Source organism: Sinohyriopsis cumingii, chromosome 4, assembly GCF_028554795.1.
Source record: "Sinohyriopsis cumingii isolate HCF-2022 chromosome 4, ASM2855479v2, whole genome shotgun sequence".
NCBI classification, from domain to species: Eukaryota; Metazoa; Mollusca; class Bivalvia; order Unionida; family Unionidae; genus Sinohyriopsis; species Sinohyriopsis cumingii.
This window is the reverse complement of record NC_142964.1, coordinates 124,601,082-124,623,989: the sequence shown is the minus strand read 5'-3', so window position 1 is coordinate 124,623,989 and position 22,908 is coordinate 124,601,082. Positions and strand designations below refer to the sequence as shown.

At 33.0% G+C, this 22,908-nt stretch overlaps 1 protein-coding gene across 1 annotated transcript in view; it reads left to right on the top strand.

The window, feature by feature from the left end:
* The window catches only part of LOC149802038 (transient receptor potential cation channel subfamily M member 3-like), a 228,530-nt gene that overhangs the window by 35,759 nt on the left and 169,863 nt on the right, over nucleotides 1–22,908 (top strand). The window contains exon 2 of the mRNA XM_089956442.1: nucleotides 9,366–9,476. Coding sequence (XP_089812568.1) covers nucleotides 9,381–9,476 — 96 coding nt within the window. The 5' untranslated portion in view covers nucleotides 9,366–9,380. The remainder of the gene's footprint in view (nucleotides 1–9,365; nucleotides 9,477–22,908) is intronic.

Here is a 22,908-nt window from a genome sequence, read left to right as displayed (position 1 = left end):
CTCAGACTTTCCAAAAGGCTCTTGTGTGCTGTTTTGCATGACATTGTGTGACCTTGACCTTGAAATGATAGGATCTCTGTTGGTTTACATGAGCTAGTTGGTGTATTTGTCTTTAGAACATTACAGATGCATACCATGAAAATATCATACTGCTTGGTATACTTTGTAAAGTACATTGGAATTTTTTGGGAAACTGAGGTAAGCCTTAATTACCGATAAAATTTGCTAAATTCTTTTGTTATTTTACTTTTATTTTCTTTTTTGGATGTTATTAGACCTGCAGTTTTGCACAAATCATTGACCTATTAATCCTTGTGCCTTAGATAAGCCTCTAGTACCAAAAACCTCTGAATTACATTCATACAGTGTCAGTGCATAGTTTTCAACCAATCAGTATTCTCCATGAGCAGATTGAAGCTTTCTGATTGAGACTTTCTGCCATTGAACCATTCTCAGTGTTGCATGAGAATATGTACGATCACACTCAGCAAGTACCAGGGATTCTGGGGGTCTTTAGAATGTTATTATAGATTTGATGGCCATGCTTTCACAAACATTTGCAGACCACAGGAGTAAGAACATGGTTACAAACTGTCATATAATGTTTGTGTAAGTAAGAATGACTTTAAAAACACTTTAAGTACAACCGTCCTTATCCACCCCAATTTCCTCACCATGTGCTTGTTAAATTGGGTATAATTATAATTTAAATGCTTGGACTCCCATTCAAACAGAGATGTTGATCCCTACCAACTGTAGAGTATGCATTTGGTGTATCCTGTAAAGTTCTCTGTATGACTAATGTTGCTGCAAGAGAGCTCTGGATCAGATTGGAGGATTTTTATTATTTGATACTCAACACTGATTAATATTGCTACTAGAGAGCTCTGGATCAGATTGGAGGATTTTTATTATTTGATACTCAACACTGATTAATATTGCTACTAGAGAGCTCTGGATCAGATTGGAGGATTTTTATTATTTGATACTCAGCACTGATTAATATTGCTACTAGAGAGCTCTGGATCAGATTGGAGGATTTCTATTATTTGATACTCAACACAGTGTATGTTGTGTTCAGTTTGGTTAATTACCTTTATGGCAACACTCTTGAAAATAGTCTGCCAATTTTTTTGTTTTTACACATTTTTACAGTGGTTTTCTAGTTTCTTTATGTAAAGGGATCAAGTGGTTAGGTAAATTCTTGGCTTGTTGATGTTTTAATAGGGACTTTTGATATGATTTAACTGTTTTCCAATTTTCTAGTCTTGTAGTAGTCATATTGATTAGAATCCACATTTCAAGAAATGTTCTGCTTCTGCAGTCTAAAACAATACAAGCAAAATCTTTACAGCACACTCACTCCATGGCCTTTTAGACATTAATCATTTGGTTTAACAGGTCTCACTGTTTGGTTGATGTAGTGAGAACAACAGGCATTTGTGTTTATGCAAATTAATTAAATGATTATTTACAGGACTTATAATTAGTTTTAGATTTGGAAAATGCTGATGATATTAGAGACAAGATAGTATATTAAGTTTCTCTAATTAGCAAGAGTATCTTATATATATATATATATATATATATATATATATATATATATATATATATATATATATATATATATAATTTTAAAGAAATAGATATTTTATACTTGAACTCTGACATTATCTTTGCCAACTGATACACATAAACTACATTTATTTAACATTTGTATTTTGAGGAAGAGTTTGAAAGTGAGTATGAGTCTGATCAGATATATTATAATCGTTTATATGTTTTCAAATCATATTCTAGACAGCTTATTAGTGAGATATCAAATGTTTAGTTTAATGTAGGAAACACAGATCAGTGTACCAGAAACAAAGCCAGCTATAGAAATATGATAACAGGATGTCGCCTGTGAAGTTCACTAGGCTGATACATACATATGCAGAGGCAGAAATGGTTAGTGAGAGCTTTTGAATTTGAATTTGGTACAGTGAAAAGAAACCATTAAAGAAATATGTAACCTAGACATGTGTTTGTTTGCTCTACAAGCTAATTCTCCAATGTAGCTGCCACCTACCCTACACAGCTACAACAGTGTTCTGAAACTGGCTTGTCCAGTTTTCTCTTTTTGTCAATGTTCGCATCTCTTCTAATCAATGTGGTTGTGGAGGAGCTGGATGGAAGTGCTGATACACTTTAATAACTCAAGCTTTCTTTGGATTTGGGATCTATTAGATAGGTACCTGCAGAGGGTCACTTTCACTTTAGATTAAATTTAAACTGAAAGAAGGTGGTGCTTGATAGGATGTGTTGGGGTGATCTAGTCACTCCAGGTTCCTAATCGGTTTTGTATCTTTGTAACTCCTCAGAGGGAAATGATCTTATTATTTCATTTTTTCAACTGATCGAATGAAAAAATGAATCAACGAAATGAATTCCCTCTGATGAGTTTCAAAGTTATAGCTAATGGAAACAAACCAATAGTTCCTAATAAAACAGCAAAACTTAATCAAAGATTGTGAAATGATACATGTGTACTATTTATATGTGATGTACACTGTTCTCTCGATAACTTGTGCCAAATAACTCACAAACTCGCTTATAATGCAGGGGTAGGTGTGAATCCCATCTCCCCCCCCCCCCCGAAAATGGCAAAAGATTTACCTCTTATTTGTTGAATGTGAATAAACTTGCAATCAAAACTGGTACACGAGTCCCTGATATATTGCTCATCTTACCATTGAAAACAATGGTTTGTGTAGAAAAATTCGAAATTCTCGGCTTATAATAAGAAGTCCTATATTTTGTTATGTTGTCTTTAACACACAAAAATTCAGTACACTGAAAATATAAATCCTTGACAAAAGTTTAATAAGCGAAAATTTCAGTAGTGACTATTGATGACTACACTTTAAGAAATAAAAAATGAAATCAGTTTTGTCAAGTGAAATTTGTGGGTTTTTTTTAAGTATATATTGTAATCTGTTGTCATTGTAATCATAAATGTGATATGCCCTCTTGTATTCATATGTGAAAAACAACAATCTACCTCACAGCTTTATCTAAAGTGTTTTTGTGAGAACCTAATTAACTGCTGTGTTTTGATCTCCAATTTGTAGAGGTATTTGTTGTATTGTTACACTCACTTAAAAGCAGACCTATTTTGTGTTATCAAGTTAATTGTCTTTTGTGCCAAATCAAATAAAGGGAGTGGAATAATAAAGAAACTTAGGCATGCAAATGGAATCTGCATAAGAGATAGCAGCCATATTAATTTGACAGGTCAACTCATTTCAGTGTACCACTCTCAACACTGTTATATTGTTGTGTGAGCAACAAAGAAACTACCTTAAATTATCCCTGTCATTGACAGTGGTATCAAGGCAACCAAGTGCAAGAAGTACCCAGTAAATGCAATTCTCAGTTTGACCGGTACAGTTCATTATGGAGAAGCTTGTTCCAAAGTTTGTACTGATGAGCACAAATTTCACAATGAAATCATTGCATCAGTATTTCACTAATAAAGCAGTTTTAAGAAATTGAATGTTTCGAGGTTAACAGTTTTGAAACGTTGACAGTACATGAAACAATTGTCCATACTTTTTAAACAAAAGGATTCTTGCTTGTACAGAAATGCTATAACATAATACGAAATGTTTTACAGGTACACAGTGAGGCACACATGTGATGTGTTGAACCCTTTGGAGTTGTTGTTTTACAATCTTTCGGAGATTGGTTATAAAGTAAAGGTTATTTATACTGAAAAAAGCGAACAATTGTATTGGAAAAGGAATTTTGTTGACAATTAATCCCTATGCGATTATAAAATGAGTATTCAGCCTTTAAACAGTGCTGCTGGCCCCCACTCCCATGGCCTTTTTGATGTCTAGTTGGAATAGCACCCCCTTCTTCATTTTTCAGAGGTCCCTCACTTACAGTGTGATCTATTTTTTTGGACCCCAATGTTGTGTGAGTTATCGTGATGGGTTTTGACAGAATGAGAACCATGACTGTGGATGGAAAAACCCAGTCGTGATTAATATATGCATATAGTATGTAATAAAAATAATAATACATAGTGAAGTATAAATAGCCAAATACAGATGACACTAAATAATTTGTTTCCTACAAAATTACATAAAGAATTGGATTATATATATTAATTGATATATACAATTTAGTCATATTGCAAAAATAATAAGCATTTCAACAAAGAATATATTGAGTGAAAATTTTATAAAATGTTCTAGGGTTGTACCTAAGTTTAGTACCCAGCTCATGGCTGTCAAAGTAGGCTCCTAATTTTTCAAGCTGATGGGTCAGTCGGCCAGATGGTAAAACACAAGGACAATCAAGGACTGCTTTTTATGACCATGATGCTCAGAGATATTGAACATTTGTTTATCACGTATTATGCTTTTTGCAGATAACTGTGCCAAATCTACTGTCCATACTTTTCACATAATTGTATGGATGGTTTATATATTTGACAAGGAAGATACCTTCTAAGTATCAGATAATGAAAGGTTGATATAAATATCGTTTACATAAAGATAATATTTGTTTCTTTACTTCTTATAGCTGTCATGTTTTTGTAGCTGCCCCAGTTCCAGTGTACAATATTTATTTTATTTAGAGTCCCTTTTCAACAGTTTTCAGATTGGGGCATTTGTATTGAGTAGGTTTTACAAGGTTTCAGTTTTTTTAATAGATTCAAAAAGCAATAAATATTCAAATACATGAACAGACATTGCTTCATTCTTTTGTAGCATTAAAACAAGTTACCGGCTGATTCTTTGTAGTGTTCATTGATTGATCAGCTGACTCTAAATGATTAACATGCTTTAAACAATACCATTCAACTCTCCAGTCACACTATCACAACAATACCTATTCCATTAGTTGCTGATTAAGTCAGGCAGAGCTTATCTTGGTTGATTTATATAATAAAAAAAATTTATATCAAGTTGTTCTTCACTGAAGTGTCATAGATGGTTGTTACTTGGCATTCCAGGGTGTTAAGTTTCTTTGTACAAGTTACTTTGATAGAAAACTTGGTAAGGGGATTGTTATTTGTTATTTAATTTGTATTATGTATTTATTGTCCATTATCGAGAGTAGGAATTTGGGCCAACCTAACTAAGATGTTTTTTTTTTGTAAACAACATATTACATGGCTAATTCATATATATAATTCATGGCTAATTCTTGTCAATGATTTTAGATTATATTTTAAGATCAATATTACTTGGAGGTAAACATGTTGACTTGAATCTGAGATCAGGGCACTGGTATTCCCCTGGGGAAAAACTGGTCAACCTGATGTTTTATGTATTTTTTTTACTAAAGTTTTAGTAAGAGATTGAAACGTGTTTACAACTGAAATTGTTCTGGAAATGAATTTGATGGGAAAATGACCTTCATTCTAGTTCTGTTATTGTGTCTTAGTATTTTATATAAAGGTAATGATAAACAGAATTACTGATTCATGTTTTAACATCTGATGTGGAATCAGTGTTTTTGTTGTGTTCAGTTAATGTTTGAGAGGATTTATTTATTTAAATTATTCATTGGAATTACATGTACAAAGTGCTAATAATACTTTCAGACTAAATCACTATATTGGGAATTCATTTAGAGACATTTATGGATTATATCTTTGTGATATATTGAGACTTTTAGCATATCAGCACTATTACAGCTATTGGTACATGAGCACATTCAAGACTGAATGATCATACTAGCTTTTTAATTCTTTTTATATCTTTTATAAATCATTGTACATGATTTTGTCTAAGTTTTGAAATATTTATTTGTGACTGTAAATTGTATTGACTATCTTTAGCTGAATTTGGGTGTATGTGCATAGGCTGCATTTTAAGATGTTAAAAAATTGAAATTGCATAGGATTTTTAAATAGATGCTTACATATTTGTTTACAGTTACTAATAATAAAATTAATACTAAATATGTTGACAAGATTCTGCCTTTTTTTTTCGTTGGACACGTTGGTCAGGTGGTATCTTAAGAATTAAGTTATTTCCCATTGGATGGATTAAGTCATGTGAGTTCTTTTACGATGCTGGAAATTTGTGATTTGTCATGTAGGTAGTACTTATAATATTCATGGTTTAACTTCTCGCCTGTATATAAGTAGCTTGGACTGGGCAGTTTTCTTATTCTAAATTATGTGTTCTTATTGTAACATCAAGTCGGCAGATTATGTTATATTGTATTTAGATATTATTTGAGAGGAAAGACATTCATGTGGATTATTCAGTGGAAATAGAAAGTGCTCATTTGACTATAATATGATTTTGGAACTATTGTGACTTATTCAAAGGAATTCAGGACAACACCATTTTCACGTCAGAATTGTTGTTATAGCAGTATATTTGTGGATCTGAAATTTATATAGAACTTTTCATTCTTTTGGACTTTACTGTAATTTTTTTCAGGATTAGTGTGGATTTAATTCTAGATACTGTAAATTCCTCTTAAATTTTCATTTTATAACATTGATAAAATGTTTATTAAGTTTTACAAAAAATGTTTTGTTTCTTTCTGTTACTTAGTTTATGACCATAGAGTTTTAACACTAGGGCCCATTTTAAAGATGAAACGTCAGATTCCTGTTCTGTGATGGAGTAGTATAAACGAGAATATACCACAAACTTCCAGGTAGAAACATTTTTGGGTTTAATAAAATCTCTCAGGGTCTAATAATTTTTGAACCTATACTACTTCCCCAGGCTAGAGAACACATTTTTTTCATGTGATAATACCTGCCTTAAAAAGGTCATTTAGCCTTGCATTTCATATTGTCTTGGGTGGCTCATGACTACATGTTTTTCCATGCAATGCACATACTATCCTGGACAGATAAATTAACCATAGTTAGAAGATGCATGTTGATTAGCACTACTGTACATTTTAGAAGTAGGTCGTTATGGCCCCTTATTTTCCACTTCATTTACTTGGGTTCAAATTTGTGTTTAAAATTCATTTTTTGGGTTATGCGTGTGTTCAAATTTTGAAGCTTAATAATTGGAAGAATCTGTTTTAAAACATGCAACCAATGAAGGTAATCATGTCATACATTAAAAGTTTTAATATCATTGGTTAAGTATTCGCATAAAGTTCATGACTTACCTTATATTTGCCCATTGTAGCCTACAGACACAATCGTTTATTACCAGTGCATATTGAAGTTGGAATAAATATGTTTATAGCAGGTTCTTTAGTAATGTATCACTTTAGCATGCAGATTATGGCCAGGTAATACCGGCTCCAACTTTGTGCAGGTAATACTTTTGAATGCAATTACTTATAAACAGTACCATGGAAGTTTATAATAATGAGTATGAGTTTTTCAGGTATGGAAGACTAAAAATAAGTTTCAACAGAAACCTTCACATTTGAACTTTAACATATGCCTGAGTCAAACAGACAGATGAAAATTTGCTTTTATTTCTTCAGATACTAAATGTGGATTGTGGGTGTATAATTTAAAATCATGAATGCAAAATTCTGTGTTCCAGATCATTGCAGAAAGTTTCACAAGAGTTTGAAATGAATAAAATCACATGGTAGTTAAGTTGCTTCAGTGTACAGTTGACATGAAACTTGTTTTGCACTTGGTATCTTATGTGGTGGAGCCAATATGAGCAAAAGTAATCTTATTTTTTTATGCCTGCCATAACGCAGATCACATTATGTCAAGAGGCTGTCCACTCATCTGTCTATCTGTCTGTTACCAGTCTTGTTTTTTCACAATAACTTGTGTTGTCCACCATTTATAGTAATCAGTCATTGTGGATGGCTTGTGCTTTGGAATAAGGAAATCCTTCTCAATTTCAAAGGGCAGAAGCATAAACATCAGTTCACTTTAACTGAAAGAAGAAAAATGGTTTCTGTTCAGTAACACTAGTTCTTTGCCATCTACAATGGTTTCTTTACTTTCACTGTCACTGAAGGAGCAAAATAGTTTCCATTATTAATATTATGCAGAAACCTGACTAATGTTTTTTTAAACAACATATTACACAGCCAGTATTTTTAGATTATATTTTAAGATCATTATTACTTGGAGGTTGACTGCTCCGGTGGTCTAGTGGTTAGAGCATCTGCATCGGACGCGGGAGGTCATGGGTTCGAACCCCAACCGAGTCATACCAAAGACTTATAAAAATGGTACGACAGCTGCCTCGCTAGGTGCTCAGCATTAAGAGGTTAGTGTTAGGACTGGTCGGCCTGGTGTTAGGATAATGTGACTGGGTGGGACATCATGCTACACATCTGCGGCATGATGCCCCAGTGCTAGGTGATATCTAGATAAACTGCCACACTGCAGACATTTATGCAATATGACTGCAGAATTTTTGAAGCTACGTTAAAAATCCAAAACACACACACACACACACACACACACACATTTGGAGGTAAGCATGTTTACATGTGTTCAGTCCAAGGTTTAGTTTTTTATAGAAATTATGTATGTTCTAGAAGCAAGTTTTTTTAAATTTGAAATGAAAAGGACCCTCATTCTAGTTTTGTCATTGTACAGTATCTTAGCTTTTATATAAATGTTGTTTACTTTAGAATTACTAATTTCATGTCTTAACATGATGTTGTCTTAGTTTATTTGAGTTGCATTCAGTTGAAATCAAGCAGAATCAGCTGGCTTGGTGTTTCGTGGAAAGACACTTAATGTCCATTTATTCAGCATGATATAGCCAATAAAATGTTAACAGAGCCATTAAAACCAGTAAAGAAACCAAAATTTTAAAACTGTAGATAGCAGTTGAGCTTCAAGATAAATACAAAAGTCACTGGTACATTTAAATTCTGATCACTTTTAGATGGAAATATTATTGTATAACAGTACAAAGATAAATTTTCATTGACTCCAGAATAGGCATTCTTTTAGTGTAAATTCACGTACAGAAGTGCCATTTTGTCTTGCACATGTAAGAATTTTAGGCAAATTTCTTACCGTATGTGCATCAAATGCATCATTGTTGGAAGGCTTTCATTTTATGGGGGGTATCGATTATTTTTGATAAGACCAGGGGGACAGGCTTATCCATTTTTCACCAAGTAAAGAATAGACTTGTTATCAGGCAAGGATATATTTAATAGTTTCCAGAATTTTTCAAAAGTTGATGGTTGGATATCATTGAGCATGGGGATATATCATATCATCTGATACACGCTTTATTTTTTTAAACTGAAAGTCTTGCTGTACATTTAAAGTTGGATATAGTGTTTTTATATTGCATTCCATGTTGTAATGACCTCCATAGGTACATATAATTTTGTAAAAATTTGAAAGGAAGCACTCATTTGTTATATATTTCTATTTCTTTTAGCTATGGTGAGGAAAGATGCTGCGCAGCCAGACTTCAACCCATAAAATTCATCTCATGGGGCAAGAGGTGCATATGCTGGAGCGACGAATCAGCAGGCAGCTTAGCGGCCAGGTTTGTCAATTACACTGATCTCAAGACATATTTTAAATCACATCTGCATTTCAGATTTTTTGTGTGTTTGTGTGTGATTTGGATTTTTAACATAGCTTTAACAATTTTTCAGTCATATTGCTACAATGTCTGCAGTGTGGCAGTTTATAGTGATGTCTAGCACTGGGGCATCATGCCTCAGACATGTAGCATGATGTCCCAACCAGTCACATTATCCTGACACCAGGCCGACCAGTCCTAACACTAATGTCTTAATGCTGATTGCCAAGCAAGGCAAATGTTAGTACCATTTTTGTAAGTCTTTGGTATGACTCGGGGGGGGGGGGGGATTGAACCAAGACCTCCCACGTCTGAGGCAGATGCTCTAACCATTAGGCCACCAGAGCGGTCCATTTCAGATTTTAGAATGTATCATGGAGCAAAATCTGCTGAAGTGTAGGTAGCTGATTGGTCAGGTTAGTCAACCGCAGTGAACTTTGGGGCTTCAGGTTGTGTCCCACTTTCATATATAAAAAAATGGTCAAAGTTTAGAACGTGTTCAGAAACAGAGGTCAGGTTAATCAATTGCACTGAATTTGTAACATCAATTTCAAATTAATAAACATTCTATAATCCAAATGTGATCAGAAATAGCAACACTAGACTTTCTCAGATATGGAAAATGCTGGTTCCATACCTGTTGAATATTTGAAAAAATAACAGGTATGGTTCCTTGAAGCACTCCGATGGTTCTTGATAAGCCTAGAAATTGTTTGATATTGTTATTTTCATACCAGAAAATTTCTTATTTCCTGCTAGCAAGTTGAAACATTGCAGTGTGCATTTTTGTATCAGAATATTTACCTGAGGAGCTAGTCAAAATATCAAGCAGAAAATCAACATACTAGTATTTACACATAATAAAATGGGAAAAAAATATAATTAAAAATGTCAAATTGTTTACTGTCTAATTGAGAAAAGTGTTAAATTTATCAACGTCTTTTTTCCCACTTGAAAAAGTTAGCCAACAGATTTCTAGATTTCACTCATGTTTTCATACTCGAGGGTATTTCACCCCAGTTAAAGAATCCTATGGAAAACCCTGTTTACTTGCTTCGAGTTTACTTTGTGCATCAGGGGTATTACTTTGGGTTGCCTTCTAGAAAGGCATGCGGCTGATTGCAGTTGTAATTGTAATCATTACAGTGTGAACTATAATCACAATCATAATCAAAATCATTGATTTCAGAAGCTCTATAATTGTAATTGTCCTTCATTGGCAATATAATTGCATATCATGATTACAAATGATTACAATAAAAAATGACTAATTATATTCATAATAGTTGTAAGAATAATAAAAGTTTCCCAAAACTAAAGACCATCATTGATGAGTATTACAAGGAATGGGTAATTTTTGATGGACAAGATACAAACTAATTGTCAATAAACATTTACATAGAGTTAAAACTTTTTGTTTTCAGTTATACAACTGCTCAGAACCAAAAAATAGATCACCAAATACAAAGAAATCATAATCATAATTATGATTAACAGTGCCAATCAACCTGTAATAGTAGTCATAATTATAATAGTAATAATTATAATCGAGTACCTGTAATTGACCCCATGCCTGCTTCTAGAGTACCAGTCAAACAGAAGGTCATGTGTACTAAATTTCAAAAACATTACTATTGTTGGGTATCTTTTTTATATGTCACCATAAGGCGTAGAGTATTGTGTTGTGTTCTTTATCTGTCCACCCAAGAGCCTGTCTCTTTCTCAGCTGTTAGTTTGGTTTCTGAACAATAATTTTAGTTGTTCACCATCTATTATTACCAAACTTTGAGGATGGATCACACCTGGGGTAAGGAAGAATCCTATCAATTTGGTGCTTAAAAGCTGAAAGGTCATGTTTACTGTGACTGAAAAAAATGAAAACCGTTTGTGCACAATAGCTTACGTTCTTCACCATCTTTGATTACCAAACTTTATAACTTGCACATTGGGTAATGAAGGACCCTCTGGTTTACATGTTAAAAAATGGCCAAGGGTCAAGGTCACTGTGGTTGAAGAAGAAAGATGGTTCTGTACAATAAGATGAGTTCTCCACCATCTGCAGTTACCAAACATACTGAATGTCTTGCATCTTGGGAAAGGAAGAATCCTGTTAAATTTGGCTCAAAACAGAAAACACTTGGAATTAAGTTGTATTTTGAAAAAATCTTGACTTTGGCCATATTGTCCTTGAGCTAATATTATTTGAATAAATTTACTGGATGTCCAGATTTTATTTGAAAGAGAATTGTGGGTTTTTTGTTAGTGTATTAGCATGGCCTAGATGTATATGTTTTGTTTTCTGACTCTAAATCTTAAAATAAGTAACTGAAAGAAAGTAACCAACAATTTCAGTAAAATCAACAATTTATTTATCTGAGTTACAAAGTGTAAATTTAGAAACACAGTATTGTGAAAATAATCTGAAGTGTCCTATCACAAGTCCAAAAGAATAGAATCATCAATGTTCCAAACTATTTCCATTAGTCTTGAATGTTCTGATGTACCACATTGATGCAATCCAGAATGTTCTGATATACTATTAGTGCAATCTGGAATGTCTTTGAATGAATTCACAAAAATACAAAATAATGAGTTAATCCAGTTAATGAGCTGTTTAATAATTCCAGGGAATGATTTGAATGATTTCTCAAATACAACTGCAGACTCCGATCATAGATTCCCAAAGATTGATATAAAACAGGAATTAATGATTTATCAGCTTTTACATATATAAATTTCAATTGACCTACATCGCAGTAGAATGTTCTGGAATTCCCTAGATGTGAGTCTTTTCTAACTGGAAAATTCCTCTAAATTTTTCTAGAATATTCTGAACTAAAAAAGCTATGTCAGCATACTATTTGCATCTTACAGTCATGGACAAAAGTTAGCTCGGTAAACATGTTGTTTACAAAATGACCATTAGCTTAAAGTACAATCTGCAATCATTGTCAAAAGTTAAGCACACGGTATAGATATATGTAACATTTGGTACACTGTTAGTCCTGAACCTGTTAGAACAAGACGGGGGAACCAGTCTAGATTTTGTTATTGGGTCCGTTTTTGTGCATTCAGCTTTAATTGTTTGCAAAGGATGAGCAGTATTTTATGCAGCTATTTCAATATTGATTTATCTGCCAAGCCAAAGTTTGTCTCCTGATAAAAATGTCCTCAAAAAGAGCAATTATTTGGTGAAACAGTTTACATTCCTTAAAAAATTGTGAATGTCCAGTATAAAAATATCACTAAATCTGTATAAACCCCAAATAACTGGAGTACTCAATCATTAATGGTTAAGAAATTTTGTAGACAGTTTGCACTTGGTGGAAGGAAAAATCCTATTGATTTTGATATCAGAAGGTCAAAGGTAAAGGTCATTGACTATAAGAATAATCAACATTAGTTTCTTCACAATAACATTAGTTCTACATGACATACCTCAACCATAATATTGTGGAAGGCTTGCACTTGAAGAATGCTATTCATTTTGGGATAAAAAGGTACAAAAGTCACAGTCACTGACTATAAGAAGAATGGTTTCCATAGAATAACATTAGTTATACATCACAGACTGGTTCAAGCATTCTTGATGGCTTCCACTTAGGATGTGGGAGCCCTGAGTGGCCGAGTGGTCTAAAGTGCTCACCGTAACAGATCACTGCCATCTCACCTCTGTCTTCATGAGTTCAGGTCGCGGATTCGGCCAATGTGGTTATGTGAGAAAGTTTGCCAATAGCTTCTCGTGGGCCGGTGGTTATTTCCAGGGTTCTTCCTTCACCATTTATACTGGCTGCCATGTATAGCCTATCTTGTGCTGAAAAAGGGCATTAAACCCTAGGATGTGGAAGAGAGTCAAGAGACTGTTAATTTTGGGTCCAAAAGGTAAATAGTCAGGGTCATTTATCATTATCTGCATAAAAGGCTATTAAACATGCAATGGGCATGTCATTTGCCATTTATGGTACACTTGTTGAAAAGATAAATGCATTCATAGCAGGAAGAAAATACAAACCTGGATAGCCCATTTTTGTTGTTATCATATACACACATTTGGCATGCAAATGCACACAGAGACACACATGCATGCATGCACACACACACACACACCACAATAAAAGCTTTGAATTTTCATTTTAAAGCCTGGTTTATTATTACAAGATGAGTTTAAAATCTTGCTAAATTTTAATTATAACAGCATGAATTTTGCAGATGTTGGAATGTGTGACACAACAATATTAAATTAATATATGTAATTTGGCACAGAATTAAATTGATGTCATAGGTAAGGATATGAAACACGAATAAGTTGAAACTTTGCAGATGTTGGAATGTGTGACACAACAATATTAAATTAATATATGTAATTTGGCACAGAATTAAATTGATGTCATAGGTAAGGATATGAAACACGAATAAGTTGAAACTTTGCAGAGACTGGTTTATTAAAGGAAGCAGGAAAAATGTAAACTTTTCCAACTCTGTTAAGAATGGCAGGTTGATGAATTTAAATTTTGATTGGATAAATTGACCAGTGTGTCCCGGCAAAGTTACATGTTTTATAAATGTCTTATCCTGCAAAATTTGTCCATCTGAATTTTGCAAGAGGTTGAATTCTTAGCTCCAAAAAGACTAGCAAGTATTCTCTCATACAAAAAACTGTCCAAGGGATGTGTAGGGGAATTAAGAGATGTGAACAAAGGTGTGAAGAGACATTTCTTTAAAAGGAGAAAAGCGAGCATGGTACAGTTTTTTAATTTCCTGGATTATTTTCCTTGATACCAGTCTTCAGATAATTGTTTGAATTTATTTGTTTAAATGTCATGTATGATAGGGTATTGATTATTATAATATTTGTAGGAAGGTTTATGCCAATGAATTGTTAGTAAATAATGTAGTTAAGACAAAAAGTGAATTTTGTATAATTCATTTGTATACCTAAGACAGGAATTCTCTTTAACTATTGATTTATTTTATTAGCATTATAGCAGCAATGAGAACTATACAGCCATTTGTTGTTGGCTGTATGTCCACATGTATTTGACATTAGCCAAAATAGTGATGAATAGTTGCATAATAGTGAACCTATTTTCACTAAGTTCATGGTAGGATGGCTAAATAGGGCAGAATGGATTGCTATATATTGATAATGTGAGAAATCAGAAGTGTATGGAATCAGACATGACACGTGAAGTATTTGTGTATAAAGATGCCAGCAGGTATCCAGGCACTTGGGTACCTGCCAATTGATGATAACCTGTATAATAAAATGAGCCATAGGGGGGTACCCGTTTACTATATATAACTTTTCTGCAAATGCTTGTTAAGGCAGCTTTCATTGTGTTTTTATGTTGACATTTTAAATAGTACTTATGTCCTTTCATGCAGTTTAATACTTCTTGATCCGTTTCCCATTTCCTGGGTCAGAAATTATTTCAAATTCAGCTAATTCAAATAATTACAAGCACTGCATGTTCAAAGACATAAGTGTCAGATATCACATAAGGGTGAAAACTGAGCAATACAAACATAAACCAATCCTGTAATGGAAAAAAAACCTTAAAACTCAAGGGTCCTAATCCTTGGATCCAATTTTCACAATTTTGAAAATAACTGGCTCTTGGCTTGCATTAAGTTGGCCTCACAAATATATAAAAGACCTAGAAAGAAATTAGCATATCATAATCTAGGCCATAGGCACATGAACACATTAAAGACTACATGCACATCAAAACGTTCGGTTAGAACTTTGTACATTTGGACTTATGATAGAACTTTTAGTACTGTTTGGGATTTAATTCACAATACTGTATGTTCTTTTTAAGTTTTCACTGTATTCTTGGCAAATAAATTGTTGAATTTCACAAAACTTGTTGGTTTTCGCTCTTTGTTACTTAGTTGAAGAGCATAGAGTTGGAACTGTAGTCACTGGTTGATTATTTGATTTATCTCTTTAATGTAAATATGCATACAAAAGGCTTTGTTTCAACATTTAGTAAGCAGGGACAAGAAACAAAGGGAGTATTATCTTGTATGGTATGAATGTATCGTAAGTGAAGTTGCTGGATGTTTCATGTTTTAGGGTTTTACAGTCATGATTTTCTTGCTCAAGCTTGAAATTTATTTGTTGCTGGAACATGAATACACTGACACAGTGACCTATGTTTGCATGGACAGATGTAATACTTTCTTGACAGGGCATGACAAGTTTAAAGAGTTAATGATGTTTAAAGAGATTGATGATAAAGCCATGTAAATGTGGTATGCATATCATGTGATACACAAAAGTAAAAGTATAGGACAAAGAATAGCAGCGTCAGAAAAGATATATTCAAAAGGGAATTTCAGCATACACAATATAATTATGTCTGTGAAACTCAAAATCGGTTTGTGAAATGAAATATATACAATGTTCTCATTTTTATTTGAAACTGTCTCTTAAGTTATTAATAAATGTATCTAGTTTAAGCTGGATAATAGAACCAATTACAGACATGATTCCGTTTTGTATGCTGACATTTGATTTCACATTACAAATTTACATTTTTAACAGTTTGCAAAATTTTCAATAAAAATGTATAATTTAATGTAAATAATAAAAATACATGTACATTTATTTAAAGGTTTTTCAGTTCATATCAATTTGCGTATGAGTAATTACTATTTTGCACAGAGGGTCTTCAAAATATAAATATAATGTGATGAAAGGTCATGCTGTTATAAAAATTTCTGTTCAAAATAATAATCTTAACTAATAAGATCTACCCAATTGGCAGTAACTGGGAGAATACCAGACGCAGGATTTTTATAAAAAGATAAAGATTTAGCACTGTTTTATATATTTGATTTAATTATATCTGATTTAATATATGTTTATTTCAATTTATTTGTTTGTCAGTTTTACATTTTTTTATTTTTCATTACATTAATGTAAATTTATTCACTAAGAGATTATACTTTTTTCAGAAAATAGTTTGACCATGACTGTTTTATAAACACCAGGTGTTGATCTAAATCCTGACCTTGTTTCAAAATTTTTAGCATCCACATAAGCAAGTTCTTTTTATTTTAAAATGATGGTTGTTGTCAAGATCATGATGGGACTTTGGGTTTAAGATGTAAACAATTTTTTATATTTTTTATTTCTTAGAGTAAAATGATTGGTTTTTGTCAGGGTCACACTGAGCAGATGTGATCTTTAACAAGTATTTAGCTTCTATAAACTTCCAGAAGATGATCATGTGACCCCTTGTTTATGTTTTACAAGATCATATAACCTCAGATTTGGAGAATTATTCTCAGTTGCAGCTGGGCCTTAAATTAGAAGTTGTATGTTGCGCTGTTTGGAGTTATTTCAAATTTGTGGATTCAAAAGGATTAATTCTGTTATTTTTCTGGAAAATACGTGTGTTCATGTAAAATTCTTGAACAAGGACAGTATTTTATAAACATTTATTCAACTATCAGAAACCGGAGTGATAATTCTTGTTTTTCTACAAGGAACTGTAGACTTCAACACTACAGATTGCAGCATACGTCATTGTCTTCCATCTTGGATTCTCCGTCGGGATTTGAAAGTAAATACAGTAGAACATTTTGTTAATAGGACTACTAAAATTTTATTCTTGGGTTATTCTTGGATTATTTTTGGATTTGCTTCTATAAAACCGTAAGTTCATATTTCTTCATTTTTGCAGAATTTTTACAGAGAAATAAATTACTGTAATTTTGAAAGCTTGTTGTTTTCGCTCTTTCTTGTGTTACTGTTTATTTGAGCCTAAACATGTGACATAAGAGTATGTCATTGGTAAATGATGCTATCAGGTTACTGAATTCAATAAAATGTATATTAATTTTTGTATCTTATTTTTACAAAAAAGTTAATGGAGTTGATTTTGTTATAGTTAATGTTTTCTAACATTTATTTTTTCGGGACTTAATCCTTCTCATTCTTGGATTCACCCCAATGTCAAGGAGCTGAAACACTTGAAGTTACTTGTACAACTGGTGATTACCCCTCCCCCATGGTAATAGAAATTTCTTGATTTTATTATAAATAGATGCAAATAGTAAATATTGAATCGGATTAATAGTGAGTGTGCTGGAACAATCAACAATTTAAGCTCATGTGGATCCACCCTTGTGTTAAGGAAATTTCTTTTAAATACATGCATATGTAAATACTGAACCTAATTTTATGTGAGTGTTGTTGGGATAGGGTTGGAATGATCTGTCATCTATCCATTTCCATGTACAAAATGTTTACTGCAGATATACATGTATGCCCATTGCGTGATTTTTTTCAGCAGTAAACTATTGGCACTTCTCCAGATTTTGTTTGTTTTGGAAATGGATTCCAAAAATACACCTGTTGTATATTCATGATCTGAATATCAACTATCATTATTACAAAGTTCCTATCAACAATGTTTTGTAGCACCACAAGTTTTGGTTTTTCAGGTGCCAATGCAGTCTCTTCAACTTGCTCCACCCAAAGTATTGTAGTAGTACAAAAAGCAGTTTGTCATATATCATGCACCCATGTCTGTGAGTTATCAATAAAGTGCAGAGTTTAGTACTTCTCACTAACTGACGATCTCTCCTGTGTGCCCATGTACTTGTAGCATGTGTGTTTGAGGTTTCTTCAGAATTCAGTTGCCTGTGTAATTAAACAATAAGTGTTTTCTCAAAAATTAATAGGTGCCTGTGTAATTGAATCATGTGTGTTTATTTTTTTTCTCTCCAGAATTCATAGATACCTGTGCAGTTTTAATCATTCGTTTTCGAATTTTCTCCAAAATGCAAATATACCTTTGTAATTTTAACCATTCATATTATAATTTTCTTCACTGTACTATAATGTAAACAATTGTAATTTGGCATTTATACTGGCCACCATGTATAACCTATCTTGTGCTGCAAAATGGCGTTAAACCCTATAACAACAACAGGACTCAGTGAATTTCACAAATGGTATATGTGATTAACAATAAGTTACCTATGATGCTAATATGTAGACAAGAGCAGTTCTTACAAGGCAGTACAGTTTGGCTGGATTGATTGAAGAAAGTCACACTGAGACCTTATTTGAATGGGATATTCTTGGCTTCTGAATATATGTAATGACATGTTATGTAGGTATTACTGGAATTATCAAAGACAAGAGAAGCCAAAAGATAAAACCTTATACTTTGTGAAACAGAAATAACTCCTTTATATCCATGGTGAAATTTCTTTGCTTGTAACTTTTGATAAGGCAGGTTTTCATTTATAGGTGAATTTACTTATATCTGTAGATGCAAACAATTGCCGAGTTGGCTCTAATTTAATTTAAGCCAGATGTTCCGTCTGCAACTGTTTTCATTTTATGATAAAGATTTTATGGAATGTAAGAGCCTTAAAAATTGCAGCTATAGTACAAGTCACATGGGTCATGCATGCACATTTACTTATTTTAAATTAAATATAAATCATTCTTTGAAAATTTAACACTATTTTTCTTTAACCAAATTCTTTTCAGTAGTGATTATTGAATGCTCTGCACTTTTACTTTCATCAAGAAACTTCCAGATGAAAATATCTGTCGCTATGGACTTTTACATTGGTGGCCATGTACTAAACTTGAGTCAAAATAAAAGCTTCTCGACTGGAATCGTCACAATCGAGGGTAGTACGAATTTGTTTATCAATATGTGTAGCTTTCATTGTGACATCACAGTGTGCGACATTCAATCTGGATTGTACTGGATCATACCTTTAGGTTCATTTTGTCCAAAAATGTCTACATGCTTTAACATAGATGTTTGCTGTATGAACCTATTGTGGCATCTAAATAATGACATTTAAAAGGAATATGGATGTACAGAAATCCAAATTAAGGGAATACTTGCTACTTAAAGGTATGCAGAATCAAATTTTTTAAATGACATCCATTATTGAAATAATTGATGTTGAAGCCTACATGACTCCTGTGACTTGCACTACAGATTATATCTAAGCTACCAACTATTTCACATTTTGCAGAATTGTTGTGAACTTTTAGTGAAAATTTTGCTTTTTGAATTACCTTAATTAATATAAATTTTGGTGCAAATAGAAGTTTTTCAGTGTTAAAACTTTTATGGAAAAATTTTCTGTCATTAGACTCTTTCCTCAGCCTCTGTATTTTAGGGACATATACAGTGAAACCTGTCTACAAAGGACATTCAAAAGACAACTAAAGTATAGTCCTTAGTTGCAGCCTGCCTAAATTATATCTGCTTAATATTCAGATATCAATCTGAATAATAATAATAATAATAATAATACAAATAATAATAATAATAATAATTCATGTAATAATAAAGACTTTATTTAGAGAAGATAACTCAGTTACAGAACTAATCTACCTTGAGACCTTCTAGCTGTTATGTACAATATATATATATATATATATATATATATATATATATATATATATATATATATATATATATATACACACACAGACACACACACACACACACACACACACACACACATGATGTGAAGAATCTGGCTTGCACTAAATAATAAAGTGATTTAAAAAGTCAGTGTCAAGCCTGGAACATATGCACAGGCATCTGTGAACACATAAACATATATAAAATATAAAATATTATCCTGCATTGAAAAATTCAGCTGTGAAAATGATGCAAAACTACAGAAAAGCAGGTGATATTTATTTTACTAGAACTGTTCAATTGTCTTAAGATTTCTGAAAAAAAGAATGGTAAATAATTACCCCCCCTTGTGGTTTGTTTACACTTTATGTCCGCCACAGAGGCGAGAGGTCGTGGGTTCAAACCCTGACCAAATCGTACCAAAGACTTTTAAAAATGGTATTAACAGCTGCCTCACTAGGTGCTCAGCATTAAGAGGTTAGTGTTAGAACTGGTCGGCCTGGTATCAGAATAATGTGACTGGGTGGGACATCATGCTACATGTCTGTGACATGATGCCCCAGTGCTAGACATCACTTTAAACTGCCACACTGCAGACATAGTAGCAATATGACTGGAAAATTGTTAAAGCTACGTTAAAAATCTAAATCACACACATTGATCTTATCACTTTTGAGAGTGTTGACATCATTGATATTATAAAGTCATTGCGTACATGATAGCAGAAGATACTATGCTGTTAATTTGTTCTTACAGCGTAAGTTTTGACTGATACTAATTTTTTGTCTGTTCTTCTTAAGTTTGTGAATTATCTTGAATTGTTTTCATTATTAATTTTATTTAATCTTTGTCATCATTTGCACAGCTGCCTTGTGCTCCAAAATTTGTTAATGCTAATAACTTATATAATGCAAGCCTTCATTATGGGCATATATCCTTTATATAAAGTTGGATATTGATAATAATAAACTGAAGATACATATGGTTGTCTTTTATGAGCAGGTGTCCATTATATATGGTGTCCACTATGCCAGGTTTCATTGTGCTTCATGATCATATGCACCTGGCATTAAACACATTGTATTGCTGGAATATGTTATATGTATAATTAAATGACAATGGAACTAAAACACATTGCAATGACACAAACATCTGGCAGTCATATTGTGATCATTTCATACTCCCACCTGTTTTTCAGTTTTGGCAGAGTTCAGGACCTAGGATAATGTTTGACAGACCCCTAATACAGAAATGTTGCTAAAATGCCAATCTGTGATCTAGGTTATATCTGCATGAAATATCAACCTAGTGGCAATGAGTTGACCTTGAGTCCACATGCTGGTAACTGCCTGTAAGGTTCAGTGAACTTGTGGCATGACCCTTGGTTTTTTCATTCATTGAACTTTTGATATCACCCTTGGTTCTTTTTTTATTCATTGAACTTGCGCCATGAGTCTTGTTTTTTAAATAAAAATCCTTTGTCAGTCATGCATTGCATTGTCCATTAGCAGTTGACTTATCACGATCTCCATTGAGAGCATGGTCAGCCTTGTCTCACACACTTTGAGTGTATGGAGAACAAAGCTAAGTGTAAAAGCCCTGTCTGGCTGCAATATGATGCAAAGTACAGTATGAAACATTCCTTGTTGATCTTATTTTTTTAATGGAATTAACTTGAAATGATTTCCTCATGAGCCCTACCTGTCATTCACATGAGCAAGTTAATGTATGATTTGGATATAATTTTTTTTGTTTTTCCAAGTGATATTTCATTTAAGTTAAGAATGAGTCTGCAATTAGTACATGTTGCATATGTATATATCAAGTGCCCATGTGAAGAAGTTATTGTATAGTTACATCTTCATTTTCTTGAGTGTAATTTCATTTAGATTAAGAGTATGCAGTTATTATATACTGCATATATTTTATTTCATTTATTATTTTGGATATGAGTAGTTTATATGCAGAGTTTCTTCTTATCCTTTCCAATCCAGTTTTGATCTTTAGACATTTATGTTGGGGTTTAGGGTGGGTCAGAATCATTTGAAAAGTTGGAATTTGTCACCACCATGCAGGATAGGATATGCTTTATTTTCTGAAAATTGAAAGTATTATTATCATTAAATCTTAAATCTGCCGACCAATGAGAAGAAAGTAGTGTTAATGAAATTTGACCTGGTACGTGCTATTTGCATTGCTAGTCACATAACTGCATGAATTTCACAGCCTTCATATCCATGACATCTGAGGTCCAATAGTCATATGATGGGTTTAAATACATGGTTGCCAGTGTGACTGGTGGAGGAAGAACCCAGGTGAAAACCTGGGTAAGAACCATCCACAGGAACCTACTGGCAAGCTCTTTCACTTACCCACATTGAATTGGTGAGTGATCCAAGAGGACCACTTAAAATTTAGCATGGTTTCTTCTGCTTCCCCCTTCTGTATGGTGAGTGATCCAAGAGGACCACTTAAAATTGAGCATGTTTTTTTCTGCTTCCCCCTTCTCTATAGCAAGTGATCCAAGAGGACCACTTCAAATTGAGCATGTTTTCTTCTGTTTCCCCCTTTTCTAGGGTGAGTGATCCAATAGGACCACTTCAGATTGAGCATGTTTTCTTCTGCTTTCCCTTCCATCCTCTGTTGGTATATAATTAACTATTATTTGATATGTGAATATAAGTACTTTACATTCTAGAGTGGTTTGCAAATGCCATGCAATCTGTTAATTACACCTCATACAGATTTATTTATTCATTAGTATTAGGTTGGAACTCTAATTTTCAAGAAATCAGATGTGTGTCCTCAAAAGGAGTTTGTGACCTATGTTTCTTAATACAAAATTAAAACTTAGTACCATATTGTGTTTTTGTCTAATGATCCAATATTATTGCTAGCTTGTGTTTGTATGAGCTGAAGTGGCTTAGCAGTTAAGGATGTTGGATGGATAGTGGTTAATTTTTCCCCATTATACC